Source organism: Triturus cristatus, chromosome 3_1, assembly GCF_964204655.1.
Source record: "Triturus cristatus chromosome 3_1, aTriCri1.1, whole genome shotgun sequence".
In the NCBI taxonomy this organism is placed as follows: domain Eukaryota; kingdom Metazoa; phylum Chordata; class Amphibia; order Caudata; family Salamandridae; genus Triturus; species Triturus cristatus.
This window is the reverse complement of record NC_140583.1, coordinates 633,866,570-633,884,771: the sequence shown is the minus strand read 5'-3', so window position 1 is coordinate 633,884,771 and position 18,202 is coordinate 633,866,570. Positions and strand designations below refer to the sequence as shown.

The 18,202-nt window shown below is 43.6% G+C and overlaps 1 protein-coding gene across 1 annotated transcript in view; it reads right to left on the bottom strand.

Moving 5' to 3' along the window:
- Positions 1-15,490: 15,490 nt before the first annotated feature.
- AAGAB (alpha and gamma adaptin binding protein) overlaps positions 15,491-18,202 on the bottom strand; it is a 206,363-nt gene continuing 203,651 nt past the window's right edge. Inside the window, exon 10 of the mRNA XM_085644601.1 lies at positions 15,491-16,541. Within this exon, the coding sequence (XP_085500727.1) occupies positions 16,464-16,541 (78 nt within the window). The 3' untranslated portion in view covers positions 15,491-16,463. The remainder of the gene's footprint in view (positions 16,542-18,202) is intronic.

Below are 18,202 nucleotides of genomic sequence, written 5' to 3'. Positions count from 1 at the left end.
ACACAATTTCCCTTCACCTGGGCAGAGGACACCATACCATACCAAGGTATCCTCTTGGCTCGTATGCCTGAGAAAACGCTGGCAGCCATCTATGGCCCTCTATTGGAACAAACCAATAAGACCCTGACTACCTGGTCCTGGACGGGCCTCTCATGGGCAGGGCGTATGCTGCGGTCAAGATTCCGATCTTGCCGTGCACACTATACGTCTTCCAGACCATCCCCCTGTCCCCATCCCCAGTGACCCTCCGGAACCTACAGCGCGCCATCAATCGCTTCATATGGGGCGGCAAGCACCCAGGCCTCAGCTTCCTCCAGATTGCTAAGCCCAAGGAGGAAGGAGGAATGGGGGTACCAATGGTTTTGAGATATTTTCAAGCATCTCAACTACGCTATATATTGGGATGGAATCGCCCCCTCTCAGAGAAACATTGGTCATTTATGGACCAAACAATTGCGGGAGTGAACATATGGAGAGAGATCTGGCTTCCTCGCAAGCACAGGCCGTGGGGGCTTTACTCCTCCCCAGTATCAGCAACCACTCTACAGGTATGGGATGCTACAGCGATCCAACATGGCTTCACCACATTCCCTTCCCAGATGACGCCAATGGTAGATAACCCAGACTTCCCCCCTGGGTGTAAGTCCGAGACATTTGAGCGGTGGCGTGAGCAGGGCTGTAAGAGGGCAGGCTCAATGTTTGACCATGACGGGATCATTCCCTTCGATCAACTTCAGAAGGAATACGATTTACTGACATAAGACCTTTTCCCATACAATCAGGTATTACACTGGGTAACCTCCCCTGACACGAGGCCCGGGGCATCTCGTCCATGGCCTGATTTGAAAAATGGCTTATAACTAAAACAGATGACAAAGGCACCATCTCAGAACTATATGCTTTCCTCTCCACATCCCCTCTATCCTCTACATCTAAAGGGTAGCTGAGATGGGAGGAAGAATTAGGTAGAACACTTTCTGAAAAAGAATGGCAAGACATACATTATAGAATGCATCACATGGCACGCGATATGTCGGGCACTGAGGCAGCATACAAAGTAACATCATATTGGTATTTTAAACCGTCATAACTGGAATAAAGACCACTCCGCATCCTGCTGGCGAGGGTGCGGACTGGCAGGCTCCTTGATACACCTTCTCTGGCACTGCCCCCAAACTGGTCAGATACTGGGAACTGGTCCTTAATGACATTGATAAAGCTTTTAATACTGCCATCCCACACTTCCCAGCCTATACCCTGCTGGGTCTCCCCCAATCCCCTGACCATTCCCCTGCGCTCACTTAGAGGGAGGCAAATAGTCTTAGCTCTCAATAACGCAAGACTGGTCCTGCTTGCTAATTGTGACAATGAGAAAGTTCCAGACCACACTGCATGGTTGAGCAGACTGTGGTTTGCCAAAGCTATGGAGCGCATGTCAATGATGTTGGACAATAGAGCTGAAGCATACACAGAACTTTGGGCACCATTTATCACAGTCCTAGCAAAGGAGTTCAGGGAAGTGACTTGTCCCATATTTTTGCCAATCTTGCGCCTTACAACTTATGCCCAGGATGCTAACACATAACCAAGATGTGGAACAACTTGCATGTACATACCGGGCAGTAGGGGCACTGCACAGGAATGTTGGAAGGTGAGGAGGAGGGTTGGGTGGTGGGAGAAGGGTGGGACGCTTTTCTTGGTATATGTTACCTGGTTCTTTTGTCTCTTTCTTTAGTTTCACATGGTCACAGCATGAACATCGCACACTGCCTCTCACAGGCATGAACTTTGGGTTTCACTTCTTTGATACTCTAGAAACTCGCTGCCGGCCTCTGGGTTGTAGGCGCATAGCTGTGTGTCTCTCATTTGCATTTAACTCTATGCCAGCTGGTGGTTGTAGCATATGCTGTGTCATGACTTTTATAAATTCAAATAAAAAGAATTGTTCTATAAAAGGGTGATTTGACTGAATAAAAACTCATTGAAATTCAACAGTGAGACAACAGAATATTTATGTTGCTCACCCTCCATAGACCCTAACACACTACACACAAGTTCTGGCCCTGGACTAGCTCGGATAATCTAAAGACATCACAATCTGTGCATAACCTAGGAGTATATGTTGATGATAAGCCCGCCATGGAGACACATATCAACAAAACAGCAGCCACATGCTTCAGATTAGTCCGGAACCTTAGGAAAATGGTACCACTGTTGCCACAGCCAGCAAGAAAGCTAGTGGTTGAGTACCATTCTCGGCAGAATAATTGTAATACACTGCTATTTGGGTGCCCCAGACTATCTAATCAAAAAACTACAGAGTACAAGAGGCGGCTGCAAAAATTGCACTGGATAAACCCAGACATGCCTCGTCCTCAAGAACTCTTAGGGAACTACACTTGCTCCCAGTGAAAGAGAGAATTGTCTTTAAATCCCTGTGCGTGGTCTATAAGGCAGTAAAGAAAACAGGACTCAAATTGCTACAAAGAAAATGTAGGCACTACAGGCCAATGAAGAACCTGCGCTCCTCCTCTACCAACCTACTATGTGTCCTAAGATTTCGGAAAGTGAAGTATGGAGGCCCAGCTTTTGAGACGAGGGCAGCTCAGCTGTGGAATAAGCTGCCTGCCTCCCTCAGAGCCAGTGAGAGTCTTATGCAGTTTAGGAAAGATCTAAAAACCTGACTTTTCGGAATGTTCTAACACATAAAACAAAGCCTTCAGGGAGTGCAAGGGGATTCAAATCCCCTCAGGCTCCCTGAAGCCTTTGTTCACAGCCAGAGCTGTGAACAAATAAACATTGGAATGTTGGAGCTCCAGTCTTATACCAGCCATTATAAGCCCAGAGTACTCCATTGTTTTCAATGGAGCTTGCAACGTTCCAATGTTCTAATAGGGGTTAAGGGTCAGGAGAAGTTTGGTTCCTGTAGGGAAGCGTCTTGAGGTGGCCAGGGAGGACTAGAAGCAGTATGATTGTAGGCTTTGTTAAGGATGATGTTATGAGAGCCTCTGAGGAAGCACACCCAGGCCCACCATGTGTGGTAGGATATGGATTTGAAATCCTTCCAATTACAGATTATTGTTTAACACCTAATGTCAGTAGTTAGTCCAATAATAGGTGCTTCATATTATTTAGTGGAAATGAAGTGGCATTGATCCATGGGCCTAAGCTAATGAAGACTGGATTTAGGGTTGTATTGGAATAAAATATATTGTACATAGTTTTATTAATATCTCTCCAAAAGAATTGGAGCACAGAACAGGAGAAGAGCATGTGTTTGAGATCACCAGTTTCAGATACACAGTTGCAGCATTTGCCAGAGTTCATCAATCCTAGTCCTAGTTTAAAGATTTTGTCTGAGGTCCAGAAGCATACGTGTATCAGCCAGTACTTGCATTGCATTGTGCAAGGACAGGCCAGATCTTGAGTTTAGTAACATATTTCCATAAAAGGGTCCAACACCACTTAGACAGTAGGTCATGAGCTACTTTGAGGTAGGAGGCTGATCATTTACTTTGGGTTTTTAAATGGTTTTAGGCAAATTTTCCAAAATGATTCTGCACAGAGTAGAGGATTCATAGTCTTGAGAGAATATTAAATTCAATTGATCTTTAACGTTTGGATGATGAGGATTCAAAAAGGAATGATTACGATCGTGGCCACCTTAAGTTTGAGGAAGTTATAGAACTCTTCATTAGGGATGTTAGAATTGTTTTGTAGAAACGTGAATGAGATCGGATTGACCTTGTTTATTAGATCTTTAATATAGAGTATGTTGTGGAACGTCCAAGTCTGCCAGTGTAGCATTTTACCTTCAATTATAATTAGGGGGGTGTGGCATTACGAGGCAAGGGAGGAATATTTTAATTTAACTAAGCATTTATTGTTTGTTTTAAAGTCTCCATTGTCTCTTTAATGATGTTTGAGGAGTGCAAATGTATGGAGTCTTTTTTACAGAGATAGCAGCTAGAGGTGTGAAGGGAAGAAAATGTGGGGGAGGGAGCTTCGGGGTTGATTGAATCCATTGAATGGATTGTTTCATTAGGAACGCCACTTGGACTTTACTGAAGTTAGGAAGTCATACACCACCTTTCTCTTTATCCACTGTGATTATCCTTGTAGAGATCCTAGGTTTTTTACTACACCAAATAAATTGCATCTTGTTCAGTGGTTTCAAGAAAAATGGAGAGGTGTAGGGGGAACATGCTTATGATGAAAAAAACTTGGGGAGCTATCAACATCTTAGTACATTTCAGTCGGCCCCACAATGTGATGTGTTTAGGAGACCATGTTTACACAATATCATGTGCTTTTTTTTAGAGGGTCCTTTTTCTTAGGGAACAACAAGGTTCAGGTAGAGACCTTCTAAAGTGTAGGTCCAGATTTTTGAGGTGTTGATTTTGATATTTGAGATTGTTATTATTGAGAAATACAGAAATACGAATTTAAACGGAAGAACTCTGTTTTTTCTTTATTCAGTGTATATCCTGAGGCTTTGGCATATGCGTTGATCAGATTTAAAATTTCAGGTATGGCAGTGTCAGTATCTTCGAAGAAGAGGAGAACATATTCAGCATAGGCTATCACCTGAGTTGAGGGGAATGCCCTTGATGTTTTTATTTTGGCGAGTTTCAATTAGTAGGGGTTCGATGGAAAGGAGGAAAAGTAATGGGGACAGGCGGCAGCTCTGCCTAGTGCCTTGGGAGAGTATGAATTTGTCTGAGTGAAACATTCACTCTTACCCTGGCTGAGAGGTTGTTGTAGAGCACTAACACCATACGCTCGAAAAAAGGGCGTAGGTTGAATTTGCATATGACTGATCTGAGGAAAGGCCAAGACACTTTGTCAAAGGCCTTTTCGGCATTTCGGCTTTTTCCAGTATGTATGCAAGGAGTCCAAAATTGTCTGAGGCTAATCTTCCTTTGACGAAACCTGTTTGAGAAGGCTGGATTAACGAGCGAAGTAGTTTTTCTTATCTTGTTGGCAAAACCTTTGCATAGATTTTGCAATCTACGTTGACTAAAGAAATAGGTCTATAATTTTTTGTTTCTAGCGGATCTTTATTTTGGGGGGGGGGGGATGACCGATATTATACCCTCTGTGAAGCTTGGACCTGCCTTACCATTTGAAAAATAGTAGTCGAAGAGGGATTTTAAGTGAGGGATTATTTGGGGTGTGAAAGTCTTACACATTCTAGCCGAGAAGCCGTCCGGCCCCGGTGCTTTCCTCATTTTAGGTTTTTTTAATTGCTTTTTTTAATTTCTTGTTTATTGATTGGTTTGTTTAAAGGGAATTGACCCTCTTCACTGATCATCAGTATTTTAATGTTCTTGAGGTAATTGTCACAATCAGTGATATCTGGGTGCCAGGCAGGGTTATAGAATATTTTGTAATATTCGGCAAATCAGGCAATTCTTTTAGTCCCAGTCTTTATCTTCCCTGATTTGTCTTTAATAGCAGTTATTGAGGTGTTTGTTTTCACCTTTGAGTAATTGGCCAGGAATCTTCCAGCCTTATTAAATTCACAGTTCCCTAGCTTTGTTTGTGTTCAACCATATATGAGCTCTCTCGCTAATTAGCTTGTTGTAGTCCTATTTCAGGGCTTTACGTTTGTTAAATATTTCGATAGAGTGATTTGAAAATAAGAGACATTCAAGTTGTTTCCCTATGGATTCTAACTTGGTTTGCCATCATGCTGGAGATGTATTCCGGGATTGTTACTTTCATAGCTTCCCAAACTATTTCTGGTGAGAGTGACGGGAAGGAATTTTGGTGAAACAGTTTATGATTGGTGTGTTAATTTCTTCCCTGCAACTTCGGTCTGTTGTTTTATTGAGATGCCATATTCTATCAGAACTTTGATTGTTTGATATGGTAATAGCCAGCAATATACAAGTATGATCTGAAATTAGAATTGGTTCTATTTTGGCACTGGAGCAAAATAGGGTGAGGTTTTGGTTGGTTAAGATGTAGCCAATCCTTGAGTGGGAACAGCAAGGGTGAAGGTAAAATGCAAATTCATGTCCTGTGGGGTTGAACAGCCTCTGTGTATGTCAGGTTGTATGATGACCAAAGACTCTTCATCTGTTTGAAAGTTATCCCGGGTTCAAGTTTGCAAGGGGACAATCTGTCTAGCATTAAATCCGTGGGCAGATCGAAGTTGCCTCCTTGTAGTATGTTTGCCCCATTTGGGATTTCACTGAGTTTTTTTATTTAGGTTGATTCAGAATGAGGGGGCGTGGGGTGGAGAGTCAGAGGTGGGTGCATAGATTTTGAAGACAACGTCTTGGTTATTTTATTAGTTATCCATTTACCCTCTGTGTTGTGTGCATTTTTGAGGGCTTTAATGTCCACAGACTTTGCAAAGACCATGACGACTTCATTTTTCTTTTTGGAATTAGGACAGCATGCAAAGTCTGTGCACTGATTGTTCAGTAGGCTGTGTGCCACAGAAGAGCCTATTCTAGTTTTTTTAAATAAGAGAATATCGTCTTTAAGTTTGTGGCAATAATCTTTCCTCTTTTTAAGGGGTGATTTTGTCTTTTAGTGTTTAATGTCAGAACTTATAGGGTGCTGTTAGACATGGCGAGATTTGCATAGAGATCGGTGACCTTTCTGGTGTTCTGAAAAGTACTCAGTGGCTGTATGCTCCATAGTTACGTGTGGCGATGAAGGCGGAGGGAAGCTGCTTGGGATATCCACCGTGAGAGAGAAACAAGACAGAGGTGGGAGTAAGGAGTGAGTGTAGAAGTAAGACAGGAAGAAAACCATTAAGAAGAAACCCCATTTACCCTTCCCCAGTGAACTGCTAGGCAGTAGGAACCAGGGGGCTCTATGGTGAAAGATCAAGAGACAGCAACGGGGGCGGTGTTGGAAAATAAGTGATTTATTTCAATAATGAGCACAACTCGGACAGATGTCAATCATAGTATAGGAAAGTGTGTTGCAAGAACATTAAACTTGTCAATAATCCTATAAGTCCTGTGAGCAACATAATTTATGGAAAGAATGTTTGTATCGCATGAAGTTGGCTGAGTATCATTATGAGCATTAAAAATCAAAAATCCTGCCCGGCCTGCCCCCAGAACAACTTGCCTCGTATCGCCCCATCTCTCTCAAATGTGAAGGCAAAAATTCTGGCCAAAGCTTTAGCCAACCGCCTCCTGCCCCACATTTCGGCTCTTATACACCCCGACCAGGCTGGGCTCATGCCCCAGAGGACGACCAGACATAACATTAGGCGGGCGCATGTGGCGGTGGAGGCTATTCGGCAGATGGGGGAACCAGTGGCACTCCTCTTGGCTGATATGGACAGGGCGTTCGTTTCCCTGAGCTGGGTGTATTTATTCGCTTTGCTGAGCAGACTCAATCTTGGCCCACGTTTCCTTTCCTATTTAATGCTCCTGTACACGGATCTGACGGCATCGGTACGGGTGCGACCTCATCCACCTTTTCTATTAGACGGGGCACACGGCAGGGATGCCCCCTGTCTCCATACGTCTGTGCCCTGGCCATGGACCCGTTGGTGGCATGGGTGCACATTGCTGCGCAGGTCCGGGGTTTCGAGTGTACTCCGGGCCTGTCCGACAGTATCGCACAATACGCGGACGATGTCCTCTTCTTTCTTACAGCAGTTGACAGGACGGGGCCACGACGCCTGCGTATTATGCAGATCTTTGGGGAGACGTCGGGACTATATATGAACCCCCGCAAATCCACACTGTGGGCTCTAGGGGATCGGACGAGAGTGGGCACCTGGGCGTCGTTGGTCCAGTTGGCGGTGGGGGGCCTGAAATATTTAGGGGTGTTTCTTTCAGACGTGCCGGCAATCTCCTGGGAGCGGAACCTGGCTCCGGTGTGGGAGCGAGTTCGTGCGGACATTAAGTCCTGGTCTCATATGCCTCTGACATTGTATGGTAGATCAGCAATATTCAAGATGGTGGCGCTTCCTCGGCTCCTCTACCAGCTACAGAATCACCTGTACCCGATCCCATCCAGATGGTTCCGGCTGGTGAATTCTGTGCTTGGGCAATTTTTGTGGGAGGGGGCAAGGTGCATGTGGCTCTGCGAACATGCTTCCTATACACCTATTGTGGAGGAATCGCATCCTCGAACATCCTCTCGTACTACCAGGCCTCACACCTACTGGTCCTCAATGAGTGGTGGTATGGTGACAGGGGAGACCCGGCATATGCGCTGGAGCCACGACTCATGGTGCCCCACACGCTGCATACAATTCTGTACTCGACGCCGATGCGGGGCGGGATGCCTTCGGCCACGTGGGTGGTATTCCTGATTTTGGAGGCAGGCGTTACGACGCATGGGTTGGTGGAATACTCTGACTCGGGAGACCCCCTCTGGCATAATGGGCGCCTGCCCCAATTGGTGGCCCTGCAGGGCTTCCATGGATGGGACGACATTGGTATTTCAACTCTGGGGGATGTTATGAGAGGCACGACACTCGTCTTTCCAGGATCTTCAGAGGGACTTCCTCATGCCACGGTCACAATTCTATTGGTACCTTCAATTTCGTCATGCCCTGTTCCCTAGCCTGGAAGGTCTGGAATCTCTCCATGACTTCAGTCCACTAGAAGCGAAAGTCTTCATGGGAGATCTGAAGGAAAAAAAGATCTCCCGGATCTATCAATCCCTGGTTACTCATTGTTCCCCCACACTTCAGGGGCTTTGGGGGGGACTGGGAGGAGGATGTGGGCACGCTGGAGGAGGAGGACTGGGTGGAGGCCTTGGCGGCTCTGCAGGGAGCGGCCATAGCGATGCGACTTCGCCTCGTGCAGTTCAAATATCTGCACAGGGTCTATTTTACCCGGGTACGACTGTGGAAGGCGGGGCTGATCGCTTCCCCGGAATGTCTTCGATGTGGTCAGGAGGAGGGCACGTTCATACATACTGTCTGCCAATGCCTTTCCCTAGATCGTTTCTGGAGAGGGGTGTTTACCTGCCTTTCGGAGGTCTTGGGGTGGGAGTTCCCTCATACGCCGCGGCTTGCCCTGCTTCATGTCATGGAGGGAATAGGGGGTAATGTTTACAAACTGCACCTTATGCAACTGGGCTTCACACTAGCGAAGCGAGATATCGCCAAGGAGTGGAAGGCGACGCGGGCTCCCTCAGTGACCGCTTGGAAGAATGGATTGGACTTCTGTATGGGGCTAGAACATCCTATTTTTGTAGCCAGGGGATGCCCACACAAGCATTACAAAATATGGAAACGATGGGCGGATTATCAGGCATTGTGGTTGGAGCCGCCAGCTGTTGTAGCGGCTCATCCATTGGGGTAATTTCTTGTGCGCATTGGGTCTTTGGAGGTGCTGGATGGGGGAGGGCCCGGGGGGTGTGTGTGTTACTGTGATTTTGTTTTATATGTAGGCTGTGGACAGGACTATGCGGACTATGTGCGACCTCAGGGGGAGGGGCGAGGGAGGGAGGGAGTTGGGGGGGTTCTATATGGTTTTGTATGCTTTGGTTATGCATTTTGATGTCACCCACAAAAGTCGATTGCTCTCATGCTTATCTATGGTATGATTCTGCAGACATCTCTGGAGTGCAGAGCCCTGCGATGTATGCACAAATTTACAAAATGTTTTTAATTTTTTTTTTTTTAAATCCTATAAATATTGTAAACAATATATGTATGGAGAGAGTACTGGTGTAGCATGAGGTTGGTTGGTGTCATTCGAAAATCTTAGAAACATTCACTGCTATCATTCAAATATCCTAGCTAGTAGACAACATCACTTATGGAGAGAGTGCTAGTATAGTATGAAGTTGGATGATGTCATCCAAGAGTCTTCCAAGCATTATAATTACTTAATAATTTTAAAAGAGCCGTATAAATATTACAATTACCTACTACCCTTACTAAGGAATGAAAGGTGTACACCTACATTAAATAGTTAGCATCGGAATTAATGCAGAACCAGTGGAAGCAAAATAGGTGGTACCCATAGCTTAGACAGTGGTTGTTCCTTATCAACGAGGAGAACTAGAGTAGAGATGTTAACGGATGTAGATGATCCTCAGCATGAGAGGCATATTTAGATGTTAATGGATTAAGATAATCAGCAATTAGTCCTCTGTTAGGGATGGGTTATTGGTCCTTTAGTAATGGGTTATTCGAGCACACAATTTGTGTTGCTTTTGTCAATTGATTGTTACTGTTGATTAGTATTGTTATCAGTTTTCCCTCAATGGGTTAAGGCAAGGTTTTTTTGTTATGAGTGTGTAAAGCTTATCCTAGCACATAGGTAATGAGCATATATGGACAAGCATATACAAAAGGCATCTATTTACGAATACAAGCACACATGAAATATAACCATATAATCTAAGACTGTAATTTATTAGACAAAACTTGTTTCTTTAGAGACTTATCTGGTTAGATAAGGTTTACTCTGGTATGACCAGTCAGCAGGACCGTAAGTTGAAGTTGAGTAATAATTTCCTGTTGTTTGGCGATATAAACTTGGAGGTCTTCCGTTTCATCGAAGCATAGGGTTCTCCCCTTATGGGTGATTTTTGAACTTGTCTGGGCTAGCGAAGAAAAAAGGGATGTTCACCAACTTTTTAGAGATCCTCAGCACCAAGAAATTCTTCCTGTGAAAGACAGTTTCCTTTGCATAGTCCTGGGAAATGCCAATCACGATGTCATTCCAGACTAGCAATTTGGATCTCCTCATATGTGTTAGGATAGTTAACGTGTCCTAAAATCTAAGCGGCCTAAAGATTATTAGATGAGGTGTTTTGGAGGCTGGATTGGAGCTGGATAGCATTCTATGTGCTCTATTTCGAAAGGTCTCTCGAAGGAGATACCCAGAGTTTGTGGTATCCATTGCTCTAGAAAGGAGATGCAGGGTGTTGCTTGTTTTTCCATGCCTTCCGGTAATCTGAAGATTCTTAGTTTTCTCTCCTGTTTCTGTTTTCGAGGTCTGTTATACTTCTGCTGCAGATATGGAGTTGTTTTGAAGTAAGATACGCATTTTTCTTGTCTTTGATAGTTTCATCATATTATCTATAGATTTTTGTGGAAAGGGACTTGAAGTCAATACATAGGCCAGAGATCTCCATTTGCAATAGATTTGTGGTTATCTTAATGGTTTGTGCTAGTTCTTCGACTGAAGAAAGTGTGTGTAAAATCGAATCCGTTTTTTGTTAGTATTGAGGTCTTGTTTTATTTTAACTTACGATTTTATTGACGGTGGATCTTGTTTTGTTCTTTTGAGCAATGCTCTCTGTTCTTTGTTCTCCTTCTGGTCCTTATTTTGTGTTCTTTCTTGTCTGCCATTGCAAGACTCTTGAGAGCGATTATCCCCTGGGGGCGGGCAGGGGTCTCCAGATTTGTTTGGACTCTTAAGACGTTTGTCAGCCTGCTTGGTGTAAGGGGAGACTATGTCTTACCTTTATCAGCTATGAGGAGAGTTGGAGGGTATGTACAGTGCCAGAGGCTAATTCGATCAGACATCCTTTCAGACAATCAACCCGATCAGATCAAAGAGGCAGGCTAAAGGAGTCGGTCAAACGAACAGTCCGATCAGATAAAAAAGGCAGGCTAGAGGAAATCAATAGTACTGGGAATCTGAGTGTCCCAGTCTGTAGTGTCTGCGTAGAGAGCTAAGTAAAATCCAAGGGGCACTCGCCTCCTGGACTGTGTCTTTAGAGAGTCTGCAGGGTGGACCTAGAGCATCACTGCCTGTACCTAAGCTCATCCCCGTTTGTACTGCCCACACCGATCACAAAAAGTACTTGCTTTTGATAGCAGTTCTTTGTCTTTTAATAGCAGTCTTCTTTGAGTATCTCGTCACTTTTAATAGCAGTCTTCTCTCTCTTTTAATAGCAGTTTTCTCTCTCATCATTCAGTAGTACGGGGAGCTGGCGGGTGATTTTCTGCAGTCGATATGTGGATATTCTGCTTATTGCGTTGCTGTCCAGGGCACTGCAGTTTAAGGAGAAGGGTGATCGATGATCACAAGAACGTCAGGAGTCCTCGGGTTATGGCCCCAAGGAGACTCTGCTCTCTAGTCGCCCTTGTTCCGACCTGTGTCGGTGTCTATCGAGTACCGGCCTGCTGTGCTGGACGTCGTCAGGTGCCGGCTGCGATCTGACAAAGTGCCGCACTAACAGGGGAGCGAGGTGCAGGCCTCGAACATAGCAAGCCCAGTCAAATCCCTGAGTCACTCACCTACTGCTCAGGTCGACCATGATGAGCATTTCCTACTAGCAGGCTTGTTGTCAGCAAGCCTCTCTTTCCAGGCTTCTCTTTCTTTCTCAGGTGTCCTTATTTAGAAAGTTTGCTGATAGTGTGATGAGTAGGCGAGCGCCAGGTGCGTTGCTGGAGGACAAAAGAGATAGTTTCTGCTCGCAAAGATGCTGATAACCCTCTAATTGCGGCTCCTAAGGAGTTTCGATCACTCAATGTCCCATTTTCCAACTGGTGTTGGTTTAGCAGAGCAGGAGTGTTGGGATAAAACTCCCCTGTCTGTCGGAGCCCTCGGACTATGCGGCCATTTTCTTTGGGATCAAAACCACACCCCCAGTTATATAGGCTCATTTATATATTTTTAAACCAAGTTCTTCATCATGAGTTTTTTCATAGTTTTACTGTACATTTGCTTAATGGCTCGGAAATCAAAGTCAAATGTTGACTTTACATTGCGCCCTCTAGTCTAGGGAAGCTTTTTGTCTCTTGATGTTTTCTAGATGAAAACAGAAGTCCTGGATCCCACATGTTGGCAGGACTTTACAATGTTGGAATATTAATGAAGATCCCTTGACAAAAAACGGTTGTTCTTTGCATACAATTTAACCTTTGTTGTCATAAGTATCTATTCTTGATGCCAACGGGGCAAAATGTATGTTCCTGAGTAATTCTTATATTTAAAGACGAGTAAAAGCTCTTTTCCTAATGAACACTCCGAAGTAATGAAACCAGAGTAATTTTCTTTAGTTTGCTGTTCCCATGTAATATAGCTTTAAACCAATTGGACACATCAGAGTAAAGGTTCTAAGATCACAATTTATCCACAGAACAGACACGAACCCACTTCACAAACGTGGGTGAATAAAGTGTGATCCTAGAAACAGCTCCTCTGATTTAAAACTACTTGTGCGAAAAGCATTTTCTTACAGAAGATAAAATAAATGTGTCGTCTTAGATATGTTGCACAGATGGCATGTATTTATTTTACAACGTATTAAATATGCTAGTGTCAATTCGTCACTTTTACGAGTAAAATTAAAGATGTGACTCTGAACATCCTGCAAAGCTGACAATCATTTCCAACACCCATAATAGGCCGTCTCAGCATGCCTCCAAGTAATAATGCTCAATCTATCTGCACTTGCAACAATCTCTAGCATGTCCTCCTATGAAACGTACAGGAGACTATGTTGTGCTTACAGGGTAATCTAGAGCCTAATCCACATAAAGGAGATTATCAATGATTGATTTGCTCTGACCATACACACAAATGTATACAGATGAATGAAAACATTTAGAAAGCACCCTTAACAGTGAACCACCCATGACAGTGACCAGTATATGCCTACAAGCGCTGGAGGAGACCATCTACATTTCGTTACTATGGATCTGAATTTTAGAAAGGTGTATATAATACAAATAAGAATTGGAAGTAAGTCTTTATACCTGTGCGTAGGAGGCACTGCCTACTCTTATATCACAATTTATCCACACAACAGACACTAACCCACTTCACTAACGTGGGTGAATAAAGTGTGATCGCAGATTTGTCCACTTGGTTTAAAACGGTTTGTGCGAAAGAGCATTTTCTTCCGGAAGTTAAAATAAATGTGCCTTTTTAGATACGTCGCACAGATGGTGTGCATTTGTTTTGCAACACATTAAATATGCTAGTGTTAATTTGTCACTTTTATGAGTAATATTAACGATGTGATTCTATACATCCTGTGAAGATGACAATCATTTCCAACACCCATAATAGTTCGTCTCAGCATGCCTCTAACTGGTAATGCTAAATCTGTTACTTGCAACATTCTCTAGTATTTCCTCCTATTTACCTTCAGACAGAGGACTGTGTCTTAATCCACATGATTGAGAGTATCAATGACGGATTTGATCCGACCAAAACCGCAAATGTAAACAGATGAATGAAAACATTGATAAAGCACACTTTATAGTAAACCATCCATGGTAATGACCAGAAAATGCCTTTAAGTGTTGGAGGGGGAAACCTACATTCCTTTCCTTTACAATGGATCTGAATTCTAGAAAGGTGTTTATTATTCATATGAGAATTGGGAGTTAGTCTTTATACCTGTGCATAGGAGGCACAGTCTACTCTTAGATACAAATTGCCAAGGGGCTTGAATGCAGGGATTTTTTAACTGCTGCAAATGCTTCTCTTTCAAGTGTGTGCAGTAGACTCAGATGACTTCAATATTGGGAGCTGAGCTCTACTGAGACTTATAGGGCACAGGACCTAAAATTGTGTTCTGTCTTCCACTGGGACTCTGGGCAGTTTGTATTTGACTGTACCTGGTGCCTTTAAAGAACCAGTAGCCCAACTGTATAGCACAACACATTCTAAATACAGTAGCTTCAAAGTATTAACTGCCAAATTTATCAATATGTGTAAAATGCTTTTTTGCATTTTAGGCATAGGTTATTGTGTCCTCCAAACAATAAAGAAGTGAGCACCAGCCTTAGTTCTCTAAATTTGTGGTTTGATGACCACTGCTGCACTTTACAGTGGGTCTCAAGGAAAAATAAAAAGGTGTGCTGTAGCACTCAAAGGAATATTAGAAGAAGTCTAGAAAACAAATATCAATCCATGCATGTACAGCACTATTACACTCAGGAGGCTCAGTGGTAAGAAATAATTTGGCCCACCTGTAACATTCACAAATTCTGTATGAGGGCTTCCGACAGACAGTGGCTCTGCTGTAATGATGTGCAAAAACAAAGGCACTACGTTTTCACCACTGTCTCCTTACAGCCTACATAGGTTCAAAGAGACCCAAACATACAGAAGACTGGGCTCTGTGAAACATCCAAAAGAATATAAGGAGGGAGTTGAAAACTTTTGACAATGTTACATTATTTCCTGGTACTCTAGCTAAAGGGTGAAGTGACAAACAGAAAATGTAAGGGAATTATTCTTACAAGTCCTTGGAATACGTCGAGACACATTCTCCATAATTACTTAGCTTGTTGTACCATTACAGGTGGTCACCCTGAAGCAAATCAGTGTGACCCCTCCCTTAAAGGAGACCCAGTGAACAAATGTGAGAAATGTTTGAATTAACAATTCGAACCCAATGGAAATTTGATGGAAATGCTGCCCAGAGATATTCCAACAAATTTGACGTGTTATCAGACTATTTTCCTTATCACTGAGACAAGACTCCCAAAAAAAAAAAGGAAAAACATAACTTGGCCCTAACGCAGCAGAGATTATTTAATGTGCCTGGAATGTGAAATGGAGAAACGGACACTGAATTTGGTGTTTAAATAGCATTTATTCGCCCTGCTAACTGTAAGCACAGGCTTAAACATCATAAAGTTGATGTGTATTACAAGAAAGTTCCTTCTATTTTCCTTTAATAATTCGTATATTTATTTTTCAACTTTTCAATAATCAAGACAGATGTCTAAGCAATAACTATATATTACAAATCATTTAATAAAATAAAGAAAGTGCAAACAACAAGAATCTTTTCAACATTTAAAAAATAAATCAGCCACCCCTTCTCGTGGATACCTAATGACACTGTAACATATGTGATTCCAATGGTCCTCTCATTAAAGTGTGTAGAATGTTATGATGCTGATTGGCAGTATGGTCTAAGTTGCACCCTGCCCACGAGTTATTGATTTCTCACTGGGTGTGCAAGGCCTCCATCAACTACCCCTATCCTAGGCTAGCAAACACTTTTGCTAAACCATGAGCACAAGAGTGCTGTATAAAGCTGTATTCCAAAGGCTGGTGGCAGAAGTCATGAAGTGCTAGTATGATGTGCTAAAACAGTAGGTAGCAGTACATTTCCTGACACCTAAACTGTTAGGTTGGACAAAGTCCCAAGACATCAGATTTGTAGGAAGGGAACAGATATGGAGCGGTGATCCATTCATGTAATTCCGGGAAAGCTGCAGAGATTTCAAAGAAAAAAAACGTATTTTAGAGAAGTATACAGTATAAAAAATGATCAATGTAACAGAAGAGCAAGTACTACTAACGGAAGCGGTCAAAATAGAACCAGAGACACAACATTAAATGATTAAAGGCAAAACTGAGGTATCGGACATAAGAGGCTTTAGAAGCATGATCCCAAGTGCAAGTAAACATTTCTAATAGGACACCGGTCTTCCTTGTGGGCCAGATCTCTGCCGCTCATCGGAGTCATACGTTCCTTCCTTTTCTGTTCATCACAGGCAGCACCTAGAGTTCCTAGGCTGTGGCTACGAAAGCAGCTTAATCATCATCTCCAGATGAGAGACCCTCAATCTCATCTCTGTCTCCACCAATTGCCGTCCAAAATGCTTTGGCAACCTAGAAAGTAAGACAAAGGTCTGTTCATGTGTGGCAAAACTGCAGCAAGACCTAAAATGTTATTCTAATATCACAATATCTCCAGAACAAACCTCTGCAGTGCTTTAAAAACAAGCTTTATTTCTTTTTATGGCAGGTGGAGGGGAGAAGCAGTTTGATAAGGAAGCAACAGCTAAAGTCTTAATGAGAATAGAACGATGTAGGAAAGGTGCGAGAACAGCAGAGGATTTTTGTTTTTATTAGGCTCTAGAACAAGATGCAAAAGTGACACTGTTACCATGAGGCATATAAATACATCATCCAGTAACCTGCATCCATGTATTCATCACATTGACAATTGTAGAGCCAAATCGTCTCTCTCCTACTCTATCAGCCACCACCCATGAAGCCCATCCTGGCTGCTCCATCCCCACCTCATCATCCAAGCCCCCTCAGTCCATGTCCCTCTCTGCACTCCTCCAGGGGCCCCAGAACTGATCACATATGTGAGGACAGCCCCTGACCTGGTAGACCACTTCTTCTGCTCCCATGCACCAGTTTAAATTGGATTCCCATTCAGGTACTGCCATAATTTTTGCTGCCTCCCCCCTCAATATAGCAATATGTCTCTCCTACCCACCATCAGTACCACATTACAAACAAGCATTTGCAATGCAATAGGTCTCACATTTGCAAGAGTTTAAGTAAGCTATTGGCATTGTAAATGATACTTCCTTTTATTTATCTGTTTCGCTAATTAACACAAGTAAAAGGCATTGTCATTTACAATACCAATAGCTCAAACTCTTGTAAATACAAGGCATATTTCCTTGCAAAGAAGTGGCCACTGTACCGAGCTGCTTGGAAAGTGAAAGCACGCATGGTGCGCTGAATGTTGCAGGAAAGCGTGTGGTGCCTGCAGTATGAGAAACTCATTTGAAAACCAGCATTTAATTGTGCTGTGCAGCATGAGGCATGAACTAGCACCAGGATCTGTGCTCGAAAACCAGCAGTGTGGGAAACCAGCATTAGAGAGTGCTGTGCAGCGCGAGACACAAGCGTGCACCAGGATCCGTGCATTAAAAATAGCCCTATGGAAAACCAGCATTAGCGTGTGCTGTGCTGTGTGAGACACGAGCGTACACCAGGGTCCGTGTATGAAAAATATCATAAGTGTGTGCTGTGCAGCATGAGGCATAAGCGTGCACCAGGATCAGTGCATGAAAACCAGCCATGTGGGAAACCGCATTAGAGTGTGCTGTGCGGCATGAGCGTGCATAAGGATCCATGCACGAAAATCAGCCGTGTGGTAAACCAGCATTAGAGAGTGCTATGCAGCGTGAGACACGAGCATTCATCAGGACCCGTGCATTAAAACCAGCATTAGTGTGTGCTGTGCAATGTGAGACACTAGCTTACACCACGATCTGTGCACAAAAGACAGCCGCGTGGGGAAACCAGCATTAGAATGTGAAACATGAGACAAGAGTGTGCACCAGGAACCTTCTATGAAAATCAGCATCAAATTATGTGTAGTGCCGACGGAGATACAAGCGTGCACCAGGATAAGGGCACGTGAAATACCCCTGTGGAAAACCAGCATTAGAGTGTGCTGTTCAGCGTGCGACACGAGCGTGCACCAGAATCTGTCCACAAAAACCAGACATTTGGAAAAGCAGCAT